The sequence below is a fragment of the Orycteropus afer genome, unplaced genomic scaffold (genome assembly GCF_000298275.1).
Source record: "Orycteropus afer afer isolate SDZICR_OR568_19922 unplaced genomic scaffold, OryAfe1.0 scaffold00255, whole genome shotgun sequence".
NCBI classification, from domain to species: Eukaryota; Metazoa; Chordata; class Mammalia; order Tubulidentata; family Orycteropodidae; genus Orycteropus; species Orycteropus afer.
The window spans coordinates 3,932,758-3,946,602 of NW_006921842.1; the positions used below are offsets into that span (position 1 = coordinate 3,932,758).

At 38.9% G+C, this 13,845-nt stretch overlaps 1 protein-coding gene across 1 annotated transcript; it reads right to left on the minus strand.

Annotated features, from left to right (window-relative positions):
- Positions 1–448: 448 nt before the first annotated feature.
- Positions 449–12,873, minus strand: SLC17A2 (solute carrier family 17 member 2). Its single transcript, XM_007949826.1, has 11 exons — positions 12,846–12,873; positions 11,205–11,416; positions 8,969–9,202; positions 8,795–8,882; positions 5,963–6,049; positions 4,517–4,635; positions 4,235–4,396; positions 3,055–3,184; positions 2,818–2,965; positions 1,953–2,043; positions 449–583 (listed from the first exon to the last, which is right to left on the minus strand). The coding sequence occupies exons 1-11, from the start codon at positions 12,871–12,873 to the stop codon at positions 449–451; spliced, it is 1,434 nt and encodes a 477-aa protein (XP_007948017.1).
- Between the last annotated feature and the right edge of the window lie 972 nt (positions 12,874–13,845).

Genomic DNA, 13,845 nt, shown 5'->3' on the forward strand with positions numbered 1-13,845 from the left:
CTTAAAATTTTGTTCTGACCTCAGTAACATGTGGCTATAATTCACAATAGGCCTTCTCTGTGTCCATAACCACCCCCATGATTATGTTCACATAGATTTGTGTTCATCTAATACTTTCTTAAGAGGAAAATTCAAAGGCAAGAAGAATTGACTTTTCAAGTCTGTCCAGTAGTTCTCAACCTTGGCTGCACATTAGTAACCCCTGGGGAATATCTGAAAATCAGTGTTATCTGGATCCCACCTCAAACAAATTCAATCAGAATCCCTGGAGTGGGACTATGTATCAGTATGTTTCAGAGATGCCCCTAGTGAGATTTAACACAAAACCAGAGTTAAGAACTGCTGAGTCTATGGCCAAGTATGTGAGAAAAATGGTAATTACAGTAGTACAAAAAAATGTTGACACATTAATGATCAGTACTGCGCATCAGTTTATAATGTGGTACTCTCAGAGGCGAGTGAGGTTCTCCTCTTTGGCCCAGTCCTGGATTTTGGCTTGTCCAAATGTGAGGTAAAAGACCAGGCCAAACATGTTGACAGCAGCTGACAGGAAAAAGACATTCCTCCATCCCGACTCAGAATTCTAGACACACAAAAAACATAGAATCATTTTCTTTCTTACTAGTTCCCTCTCTGACAGTTTGCAATTTCCTCCATTGTGTGCAATACTGACCACCTAGAATAGAAAGAACACTATACAGTAGTCATTTAACATCTAAAGTCATCAAAGATGGTTTTATGAAACTGTGGGAAACAAAATGACCCTAAACTCCACAGTGGGCTCTGGATTGAGATAGATTTTTCTTTAAACCCACACAATTTAATTTATATTATTGTTTTTCTGGAAATTTAGATCTCAATATTCATGAAAACATTGTATTATGCATATAAAATTCTACCTATAATGGCATCTTTAAGTTCTCACATGTGTATTTGCTCTTACTTTGTTTCATTTTGGCTTTGTTTTAGCATCAATCACAACAACCCCTTACATGAACACCTCAATATAACATGAGCTATGATTCGTCCACCTGCGTTATCCTCCTCACCAGGCCCTAGTTTCAGCATTATCATTATAGTGGATTCCTAGGAATTCAATCAAAAATTAACTCTGAAGCTAGATCACACAGAAGCTACTGCTGTTGAGTGGATTCCTACTCATAGCAGTCCTGTAGGACAGAGTAGAACTGCCTCATAGAATTTCCAAGGCTGTGATCTTCATGGAAGGATACTGGCATATCTTTCTCCCATGGAGCAGCTGGTAGGTTTGAACTGCTGACTTTTGGTTAGCAGCCATATGCTTAACCACTAAACCACCAGGGCTCCTTAGATCACACAGAAATATATTAAAAATGAAACTTTTCCTTGTACGTTGAGTCTCAAGCCTTTCATCCCAGCCTGGTTCTGTCTTTCATCTTTTCCACCAGCCCAGACTTCTGAGTACATCGTATGCTCCATGCTACTACCTGCAGTGATTCATTTTCATTCCTTTTTCACTCATGACTTTAACTCCCTTTAAACTGGCTTTGCTTTGTGTTTCCTTTTTTTGTTTTTTAAGTTAGAATTAATCTGAGCAGATTCTTCACTACCTTCCCTATCTGCCTTTCTGGCTTCATCTCATACCATTCCTTCCTGAACATGTATGATTCACTGTGGTCATAACTAAGAACTGTTTCATGTGTTTGTACCTCTAGGTTGTCACACATGTTATCTTCTCTACCTGAATTGTTCATTTTCATCAATCTAGTATCTGTTCATTTTTTGAAAATTCAGCTTATATTTTTCTCTACTTCAGAAACTTGACCTACTAGAATCTGAGATGCCCCTGTGAATAAAATAATTGTGTTGCATCCAAGTTTATGTTTGTGTTCCACACAATCCTTGGGAGCAGAGCCCCTACAATGCATCCTCAGTGCCTAAAACTTGTAGATATTCATAAAACTGGACCCAACCTGACTGATAAGGAATCCAGTGGCAGTGGAAGAGATAATTCCAGCGATGAGCCCAAATCCCCTTGAGATTCCCATAAGAAAACTTGAGTATCTGTGGAGAGATGATTTTATATAGAAAAAAAGTAGTTGCATGGTGTCTGCAGTAATTCAAGACTAATGCAGATTGGCTCTGATAACAGTCATTTTACCTATGCAGTTTTTCATTCACTTAAAGATGTTCAAGGCAATGTCTATTTGCCAGACCTGAAATCATCTATCTATCCTTTGAGTCAACGATCAGGGAACAAGTCAGTCTTTCTGGAAGCCAAAGGCCCCACTCTGGCTGCTCAGCAGGGGAGGCAGTTTGCACAGTGGATAAGGCACAGACTCTGGAGTCAAACTGCTTGAGTCCAAATCCTGGCTTTGCCCTGTGCCACCTAAGCAAGCAAATTAACCTTCTGGTGTCTCAGCCTTCTCTCCTATAACAATAAGGTCTACCTCTTGGAGGTGTAAGGATTAAATGCATTGATATACGAGAAGTCTTTAGAACAAGGTTTGGTTCAATCATGGCAAGTGCATACATATGCACTAGTTAATATTATCAATACTCTGGAAGCTTTTCCAAAACACATATATGTGGGCTTTTTCTCAGAACACACAGTCCAATCTCTGGTGTAGAGGCTTGGGAATCTTTTCATCTAAATAATTACTAGCCAAGATTTGGAACAGTTGTTCTTAAAATGCCTTAGGTTATGACCACATACTGACATTTCTAGTTATTCCACAGTCTACAGTCATTTAATGAATGTCAATAACAGGGAGAGATTGCAAGAAGAAGAAGAGCCTGGAAAAGCCTGGGGGAAGAAAACATAGGTAAAATGCTTACCTGGGGGCAATATCTAAGGTGTTGATGATAAACCCTGAGTCACACAGGTTGCTGGTCCCAGGAATAAGTATCAGCAAAATAATGGTTGTCATGTAACTGGAAGCCACAAATGGTAGGGCCATAGCACACAGTGATGGAAGGAGGAGGCCTGGGCAATGAGGATATGCCATCAGGAACCCTGTTAGGTCACTCATGGAAAAAGGGATTGGTTAACTGGACCCATGGGCCTATCCTTACCTAGAGACGAAAAGAGTTTTCGCACAGTGATTAATCGAAGATTCCTGGACAGAAGGAAATCTGCCAACTGACCTCCTAGAATCGTACAGCTTGAAGCAGCAATAAAAGGCAGGGAAGATAGAACCCCACTCTGAAGGAAGCAAAATGAGACAGTGAATAATTACAGAGGTGACTATAGCACCAAAATTTATCAGTTACACACACCAAACATTAGCCTGCCCCTAATATTTTGAGTCATTTTAGGGAATTAATACCATTTGCCACACTAGAAGAATATTGTCTCAGGTAAGAGAGCCAGCACCTGAATCACACTGCGTCCCCAAGGAAAAGCAATATTTATTTCTAAGGGAAACTGACAAGAATCAGATATGGCAGTGTAGCATTACAGTCAAGAACACAGAGGCTGCAGCAGTTCTACCACTTAATAACTCTGTAATGAAGGTCAAATCATCTTACCTCTATCTGTCCCCAATACTACACCTGTGCAATTGAAATCATCACAATGCCTCTCTTGAGGTCACTGTGAGGGTTAACACTTTCACAACCAAATCATTTTCTGCTTTGAATTTTTTTGTTGATATCATGTTTCAGTAATGGTAGGTAGGCATGCTGAAATCAAGTGGAAAATTTTTTTGAGGTAATATGGATTTTAATAGAAATATTTGTTGTTGTTGTTGTTATGTGCCGTAGAGTCGGACCCGACTCATAGCCACCCCTCCTTGGGTTTCTGAGGCAGTATCACTACGGAAGTAGATTGCCCAACCTTCCTTCCGAGGAGTGGCTGGTGGGTTTGAACGGCCAGCCTTCTGGTTAGCAGTCAAGTGCCTTTAGGCACTACACTACCAGAGCTCCCAATAGAAATATATGAAACATATATGCCCTGAGTGGACTCTGGTGGTAGGATAGGTGGGGAGAGGCCTATTTCTTCAGATTCACAGAGTTATACAGGTCCCTGGCAGATGGTAGTACATACTACAATGGCTAAAGCAGCTTCCCAAGAAATCTGAGATGCTAAAAATATTATTGGGCAATCTGTGTCCCACAGGTCATGAAAGGACTAAGTGAGTGGTTATATGCAAAGCACAGAAAACAGTGGCCAGAATATAGTGGGCAGCATAAAACTATGCCTCCTTACTGCCATTATCCTCATTTTCATAGAAGTATAGAAAGTTATACTCACATCTCTAATGTTAACGTGGAGCATAGAACTGATGTACGTTGGTAGGTACGTTATGATTATGGTGCATAACCAGAAATGGCTGAAAAAACCTGTGAAAATGGCCCAAAGTGGCAGGCATCTGACCATAGCCTTTATTGGGACAGATCGTCTAGGAGAACTGGGCTGAAAAGAAATATAGAACAACATGAGCATTAGGACAGGACAGAGGCCATCTCTCCTGGGCACCCACAACCTTCCTCAGTGATCTCGGCACAGTTCACAGGGAGAAGGGGTACAATGTACCTGTTGAGCTAATGAGGACATGATGTGTTCCTTTTCCCTTATGCTAATGCATGGGTGATGCATGGGGTCATCGTAAATCACTGTGAACCACAGGAGACAGCAGACACAGCCAATGCTACCTGGGAAACAGGGACCCAATTAGTGTTCAGGTGTATTTATGTTCTGGGAGGAGAGGTTTCCCCTGAAGTGGCATGCCTGCCCTCACAAACATACATGTCAATTCATGCTATCTCCACCATGAGGACATCCATTTTCCCACTTCCTCCTTTCAACTCTTCAGTAAACTCCCTTTTACCATTAAACTTTTTGAGGTACCACCTCTCAAGTATGGAGTATTCATTTGTCAAAGTAGAACCCTCTGGAAATAGCATGAGCATGATTATTATATAGTATGGACCAAATGATCATTGATGATAAAGCTATGCAAGCCAGAACCATATTTATGACATCATCTGGCTATAACAATAAAATAATCAATGGAGACTTGTCTCATTGCTAGGCTTTGTTATTTGAAGAAGTCTATGTTAAAAGGCTCTAGGGATTAATGTTCTTTGAATTCTCTCTCCTTACTGCGTCCATCCATTCTTTTATTTATAAAGCTTAGAATCAGGCACTCTGATAGGCACCAAAGTGATTTAACAAACATTATAAAATAGATTCCTTGCCTCAAACACTTGACAATCTAATTGGGGGAGGGGGTAAATAATCACACACCAATGTGTTCTAGTGAAGAAGTCACAGGAAGCATGTTGTTGTTGTTGTTGTTATGTGCCATCGAGTCAGCCCTGACTCATAGCGACCCCTCCTTGGGTTTCTGAGGCAGTATCACTACGGAAGTAGGATTGCCCAACCTTCCTTCCAAGGAGCGGCTGGTGGGTTTGCACCGCCAGCCTTCTGGTTAGCAGTCAAGTGCCTTAGCCAATATGCTACCAGAGCTCCCCACAGGAAGCATAGAGGAAGAATTTGCTGGGATGAGATCTGGGAAGTCCCAGTGAGCATTGCATGATTCACCAAGTAAAGAAGAAGACTAAGGTACTTTGGGCAGAGATAATATGTATAATGAAATATGAAAAGACATTGAATGTGTGCTTCACCAACTTTGATATCTTAACTGCTTACAGTGACTAATCAAGCATTTCAAATGTAGTGATAGAGGTTCTTCAGATGCTTGGAGCAGGAAGTAAACCTGCATTCATGATTTATCAGAAGTCAGAACTCTATGTATAGGCATCATCTCCACGCTGGGCCCAGAATACAGTGCTGCCCAGAACCACCACAATAATTTTAAATCAAGTTGTACGGACTAGAATAAGAAACCTCTTAATCCTCAACTTTCTTCATCATCTTCCATTTAACAAAGGACATTTTCTCGAATATGGGAAGAATAGATATCCAAATGGATGCCTGGGAAATGGAAGTATGAGAATTTAAGATAAAATGACTCACCGAAGACATAGAAGATAAAAGGCCAGCCTAAGGCCTGGCAAATTAGTCCCCCCACACTGAGAATGATGAAGGATCCAAATGCTACCCCTGAGGAGAAGCGAGAGGGGAAAAAATATATATATGTCAACACCAAATCTGAAACTGAATGGCTTTCCTGGATATTGTCCCAACTGTGAAGTTGCACACTTAGAATGACTGGGTGATGAGAATTTTCTTCCTACTCACAAGTTCTTCCCCAATACAGCCATATAAAGCTATTGGAATTAATAAATAATAAGTTCTTGACTCTTCAGTGATTCCTTCACACCTATGTGACCAAATCCAAATCACTTAGTTTGTCACAGATAGTCTCTGCAATAACTAAAAAAAAAAAAAAAAAAATCAAACCCATTGCCATCAAGTTAATTCCAACTCATAGCAACTCCATGTGTTGCAGAGTACAACTGCTCCACAGAGTTTTCTCAGCTGTCATCTTTATGGAAACAGATTACTTGTCCTTTCTTGTATGTCATCAATAGATGGGTTCAAACAGTCTATATTTAGGTTAGTAGTCAAAGGCAATGCATTTACACCATCCAGGGATCTTTCTCTGCAATGATAATCTTTCTGATTAGAATTCCCTAATGATTATGACCAGGTTTGCCAGTCTGATAGAGCCTGGTGGAACCACTGAACTATGACTCCTAGCTGCCCTTCACGTCCGGAATTGAACCCACACTTGTGGCGTCCAGCCAAACAAAAGACAGGCATATGAGTTGAACATGTACCTGAGGTAGATACACTCTTTGGAAAGAACAATCACGGGAGAAAGAGGGGCTGCTCAGGCATAGGGAGACAGTTCAGGGGGCAGGAGTGTATGGAGGGATGGATGCAGGGCAGAGGTAACTATCGGGAGGAAGTGGAAGGGGAGCTGTTGCTTTGGGGTAAATTGTAGTCAATGTCATGAGACAAAGTGTATGTGAACTGCTGTATAGAAAGTGAATTTGCTCTGTAAACCTTCACCCAAATAACAATTTAAAAAAAAAAAATTCCCTTATGATTAGAATTACATTCAGGAAGGGTGCAACAGGAGTTTGGGGGAAGGAAAGAAAGACTTATAGAAAGTAATAAGATACAATCATTGCCCTCAAGGAGTTGTCATTCCGGGAAAAGTGTGACCAATTTCACTATGATAAGCATAATACAATGTAGACCTTAAGTTAAGAACACACAGAAACCCACAGTAAGAAATGCATTTTACATGGCAACATATGACACACATACACAAATACACACAAACATTTGTATACAAACCATACATATACACACATGCCTCAAACAAAAGTTTCATGAAACAATACTTACCCTTACCAATATGCAATGCATGCTAACAGTCTATTCTATTCTATTGACTTTCATTTTTTAAATACTGATTTTGACCCACAAAATTGATTTTATGACCCACTAAGGGGAGGGAGCTCTAGTAGTGTAATACCTAAGGCACTTGACTGCTAACCAGGAGGCTGGTGGTTCAAACCCACCAGCCACTCCTAGGAAGGAAGGTTGGGCAATCTACTTCTGCAAGAAACAGCCTCGGAAACCCAAGGAGGGGTCGCTATTAATCGGATTGACTTGACAGCACATAACAACAACAACAATGGGTCCCAACCTATGATTTGGAAAAAAAAAAGAAGAAACAAAACTGATTTAGAATATAAGTATGATAATAAAGCTGTAATATGCTATAGGATCACAATTTTGGCAAGAGGAGCTGGGAGCAGAGGACTTTCCAGTGATATGAGCCAGTAGAAGTACAGTCAGAAAACTTAAGTGCAGATGTGGGGGTTAGAGAAGCAACACATGGCTTGTGTGATTGGAGCCTTGCTTATAAAGAGTTGTTGAGTGGAAAAGGTTGGGGCCAGATGGAGAAGCATCTTTGTATCCATGCAGTAAAGAAGTCATTTTTTATTGAGCAATCATGGAGAAACACATTAAAGTTCTCAAGCAAGTGAGAAAAAATGCCCTACCTGTGCTTTAGAAAGATAACTTGACTTTGATGGGAATAGAGGTTGGAGGAAACAAAGCTGAAGGAGTGAAATCAGGAGTGAAATAGGAAGAGGTGGTTACAACTGACATGGAAGGAAGCTGGCAAGCAGGAAGGCTGCTATGAGGTAAAAATCCATAGGACATGGCCGTGTATTAAACGTGGAATGAGAAGCTTGATGGAATCTCAGTTCTGTTCCTCAAGTCTATACTCTCAGGGCTAGCAGTTGGTGAAATCAGAGATGATAAAGTTGTGGAGTCCCTAGTACAATCTCAAACTATGGAAAGGCAGTCTAGCATGGACTCTGCATACCTTACTTCTCTCCTCTGTAAAATGAGAGTTAAAAAAGAGTACCTACATCAGAAGCCTGTTGTGAAGATTACTTTAGAATAGTAAAGAGCTCAGAATATCAAAAAGTTAGAATAATACTGACTCTTAAAACTCTACTTTCTAAACAGATTTTTTTCCTTACCACTCTGAATTCTCATAGTCTTCATTCTCATATGGACATCTTTACTAAAATGGTGTTTGTACAGCTTACCTGACCTTTTACTGTTTATACAAAACTTAGAGCTCTAAACTATTTCTTACAAGACTATTCTGACTATACTAGGTCACAGGGTGGCCTCAAAGTGTGGTGTTTCCTGCTTGTGAACTTCCATGGCTAACAGCACAGATGTACCTTTCTTATTTGTTATGTGACTGTCTTACAGTGTTTAATTTTTTGGTCACGTTTTTCTCCCTCTTCCCTTGGAGCTCTGGTGGTGCGAAGCAGATTACAAAGCTGTGATCCATGTGTGCATCGTTACCTGATCCCGCAATGCTAGTGAGCTTGCTTCGTTCCAGTGGGGGAGCCCATTTTGCCCAAATTGTAAATTGACCCGTCCATGCCATTCCCTGGAATGAAAGTTATTAAGAACTTTGATCTCTAGTAGAATTCAGGAATCTGTAGTATACTCAGAATGAAAAATATTTCTGGATACCTGGGCCATGCCCTGGACTGCCCGAATCACAATAACCAAAATCACTCCAAAGTTGGCAGCCAATGGTGTAAAGAGGGTGAGAACGGAAGAGATCAGCAAACCAGCACCAAGCATGTGTTTTGCTCCAAATATTCCTGCTAAATATCCACTTGGGATCAGAGTCAATATTATTCCATAGTTGATGGAGCTAAAGATGATACCCTGAGTTTCTGGACTCCATTCATATACAGAGGCCTGGGAAAAAAGAGAAACATTTCTTGACCAAGAATTTCTTTGATGAAAATCCACTATACAGCCAGGAGTTGCTGGGGATTGATAGGACCCTATTATAAAATACCTATTTTTGTTCTTTATTTTGTTAACCTAACTTAAATATCACACATTTTAAAAATAATCAGTTATACCTATAATTTTCATCTCTCAGAGGGAGATAAAAACAGAGTAAATGAAGAAGAAAACAGATAACTAAAATGATTACATGGATGGATAATAGGAAGAAGCAAATAGAAGGAGGTACTGAGAGATTATTCATCTATAAAAGCTTCCTTTAACTATTTCTCCTTCTGGCAAAAGTTAGGTGACATGTTGACTCTCATTATAAAGAATAAAGAAAACACAACTTTACTGAACTCTTACTAAAATCAGTCCTTAATTAAAAAAAAAAAAAATCACATTTGGGAATTCTGATTTGTCCTGGCAGAACTGACTTCCTATAATATGTCTTGCAAATGAGTAAGATCACATTCTTCTGCCATAACTCAATAAATAGTTTTTGATAGCCCACTAGATATATGGTATCATGCTGGAAGTTAAAGTAGAAAGCCAAGAATATAAAATATGAACTATTTTATCCACTTACAGTAACTATAAATAATGCAAGGTATATGATTCATGTCATAATGAAGGTTGTAGGATGAACATGAATAAAATAAGGACTTTGAGAAGAGAGAACAATTTGGGAAGATTCCAGGAAGGAAGCTCTATTTCAACTATCCCTTCAATAATGACTACAATGTGAGTTAAAAAGAAAGAAAGAAAAGAAAAATTAATTTTCATTGGAGAAAATAGCAAAAGTGGACTTTCAGCATTTGAAATACTACCAACTGATCAGAAATTAACAGGGACTCTTTCTGCCCAGAGAAAATACTCTCCTTGGGCCACTGAGAACCAATATGACTAGTAAGTGGGGCCAAATTCAGGAGGAGCATTTTCTAAGAGGAGTTTGGTAACTAGAAGATATTCCAGATTCTTGTAGGATATGTAGACTACATGATGCTTGAATAACTGGAGATAAGGGGCTCATTATAAATGAGCTGGATCAAATATAATAAAAACATAAATTATGTAGATAACATTGGAAATGTACAATGAATTATAGTTTAAAGGGTATCTATTTGAAAGATAATTATTTCTCATACAAATATAAAATGAACACATTAAAGATTTTATTAAATTCATTGATGAATGAGGAAACCACTAAGATGTTACAATGAGTTCAAAGAAAAATTCAAAGCATCAGGCACATAAAAGCAGTAAGTAATGCTGAAATGGATTTTAAATAGTAAAAATGACTCTGTGTGTGTGTGTGTGTGTGTTGTGGGATATCAATTTATTTTATAGAGGACAAAGTTAATCTGCCTGGTTATTAATGAGACTTATTTGCACTGTTATCAGTTATACATATGGGAGCTCTGGTAGCATAGTGGCTAAGACACTTGCCTGCTAACCAGACGGCTGGCGGTTCAAACCCACCAGCCACTCCTCGGAAGGAAGGTTGGGCAATCCTACTTCCGTAGTGATACTGCCTCGGAAACCCAAGGAGGGGTCGCTATGAGTCGGGTTTGACTCGACGGCACATAACAACAACAACAACAGTTATATATAATTTACAGAATTATAATAAAATAACTCAAGGTTATATTATAAAGGCACAGGGTCTGCCACAAAATCAGACAACCTAGAAGGATATGCTTAGACAATGTCTAGCTTTCTATTGAAGACATCCAGTAATCTGTTTGGTCCATTTCAGAATTTTTTAGATGTTTTCCTACAGTCCCTTACAATCTCAAAGAAAGACTATTTTTTTATTTATCACAGATACAATGTCTCTCTCACAGAAAAATAAATCCACTTCTTTTTAGTTCGTCATTAAAAATGCTCTGCAGACAAGATGAGTTTTCTTTACAAAATGGGTTTTCCTTTTCTATGTAAAGCCACCTTCTGCCATCAAACTTACCTCTGTGTCAAATTCCTTGATGGATCTGCTGGGGTTACTGAGCGTATCTGCAAGAGCTCCCTCTGTGGAGATATTAGATATATTGTGTTGCTCAGTGCTGTTCACCATGGCGATAATTGCTATGCTCAGACTTACACGCTGGGTTATCATGGTGAAGTTTGAGAAGTGCATGATGAGAGCCAGCCCATAGCGTAATGAACAGAAACCTGGACCTAGAGAACAAGGAATATGCAATGAATATCTTGAGAGAGAACCATTCCTTTCCATTTGTCCCACAGCCAAATCTAAAAGAACATCAAATGACCTCACACAGTCCCATGGTCTTTTTTCACCAAAATGGCTACAAACTTCCCATATCACATTTCTTCTGTTGGCTTCAAAATGATGAATCTTGGATCTTACAATTAAGGAGGGTAAATATAGCCTTCTTTCGGAAATATTGAAAGCAGATGATAGAGAAAAACCTACATGCAAGGTATGTAGGTCACATTACTCCAAATTAAAGTGAATGGGGAATATGGGGATAGAGTCAATCACAAAACCCAAGCATCTCAGTTGCAAGTCAATGGTCCTATTCATTATGCACATTCATTTATCATAAAGTCTGAAATTTTATACTTAGATTCCTTTCAATTAAGCTAATCACACATCCAGGGATTCTCTTAATTTATTGTTGTTATGTGTCATCTAGTCGGACCCGACTCATAGTGACCCCTCCTTGGGTTTCAGAGGCAGTATCACTACGGAAGTAGATTGCCCGACCTTCCTTCCCAGGAGTGGCTGGTGGGTTTGAACCGCCAGCCTTCCGGTTAGCAGTCAAGTGCCTTAGGCACTATGCTACCAAATAGCTGAGAGTATTTTAGAAAAGCACTTTTCACTAACTCCTTTGTGTGTGTCCATTTGGAAATATCCTAGTTGTGTGTCACAATATGCTGCTTTCACATGTGGTCACTTGTGCTTTGTTTGTTTGCTTGCTTTTTTAGTGAATATGGGGGATCATTTTTACTGTTAGTAGCTGGCATGATGCTGAAGGAGTAATATTGCAATAGCAAAGAGCGAAAAACAAAAGTTCTCACAAAGTAGTATAGGGGACCAATATGGATAGAGCTGAATCCAGGATTTCATTTATTATGTATATTTGAAGAACTGGGACCAAAGAAAAACAAAAGGAGGACCCATAAAGAAGCAGTTAAAAATATAATGGAATAAATAAATTTTTAATGGTCAAATATGCCCAAAGATAAGATTGGCTACCTGCAAAAGAAGTTATTTCCATGTTACCAGAGGTTTCCAAACTTAGAGGAAATAGCCACTTAGCAAATATACTATAGCAGGGATTCACACATTGTTTGGGAGTCTGTTTAAAATGATGTTTTCAAGACTCATTCCATTCTTTAGATTCCAGGGCTTATTTATTGATCACTTAATTTCTGATAGTTAAATTGGTGTGGCTCCCTAAGGAAAAGCCAACAGGCAACTATAATATGCCAGTGTCAAGGGCTTGAGCTAAGTCTACTGTTGCACTGGGGGAGAGTTGCACAATGAAAAAGGGAGCCAAGGAGAGTGAGGATGTGTAGTGAACGTTGAAAAGAGCTGTGACCTTTCCAGGATGTAGCCTGCAAACAAAAGAGATGGTGTTACCTTTCCTGGTAGAAGGCTTCTCATCCATTTGGCTTCTCTGGGAAATGGTATCACGCTTTCTGGTGGAATTTCCCTCTACCCTGAATCTCTTTTACCCCGACTGGTATTTATCTACGGAAAGAACATTATCCAAACAATGACATATACTTTTCTCGTATTAATGCTGCCTCCTTTCAGCATCAGTAAAACTTTTGACTTAACAAGCTATACATGATTTGTATTTTGTTTATATATGATTTATATATATATTTTACTGTTATGTTTTCAGAGGACTATATTTTTACACAAAAATCTGGCTTTAAGTCCCAGTCATATGATGTATGGTCAGTCATATAGTACTTCATCATTCATTTCCTCCTTTGTTCAATAAAGATAATTCTCCTTTCTAAGTGGTGCTGTAAGTATTAAATGAGACAACTTATGAGTGCTTTATAAAACCACAGAGATGCAGCCAAATGTAAGGAATACTATGGCTTGTATGTAGCAAATCAGAAGATGAGACAGCTAAATTAAATTCAAGAGCTGAAGAGGAAGGTTCTGGAGTAGTTTTTTCTTTCATTTGTAATCATCTTTCAGTCCCATCTGTACAAGAAAAACAATGTTCCATCGTGTCTTCTCTGAAGATGAAGGATGGCATTGCATAATATGTATGTATGTATTTTTAATGTTTATAGGTTTATATTTAAAGTTATGTTGTTGCTGTCAGCTGCCATCAAATTGGTCCCTAATTCATAGTGAATCCACATACAGCAGAAAGAAATGCCCCATACTGCACCATCCCTATGATTAGTTGCAGATCAAGCATTGTGATCCATCAGGCTTTCATTGGCTGACTTTCAGAAGTAAGTCATTAGGCCTTTCTTCCTGATTTAAGGGTTTACATGAAACCTTTAAATATACATATAACAATGTATTTAATACATATTTAAAGGTTTCATATGTAGTATATTTTAAATTTTTAAATATTTATTCTTGTCTTTACTATGTACAATTTTGACAC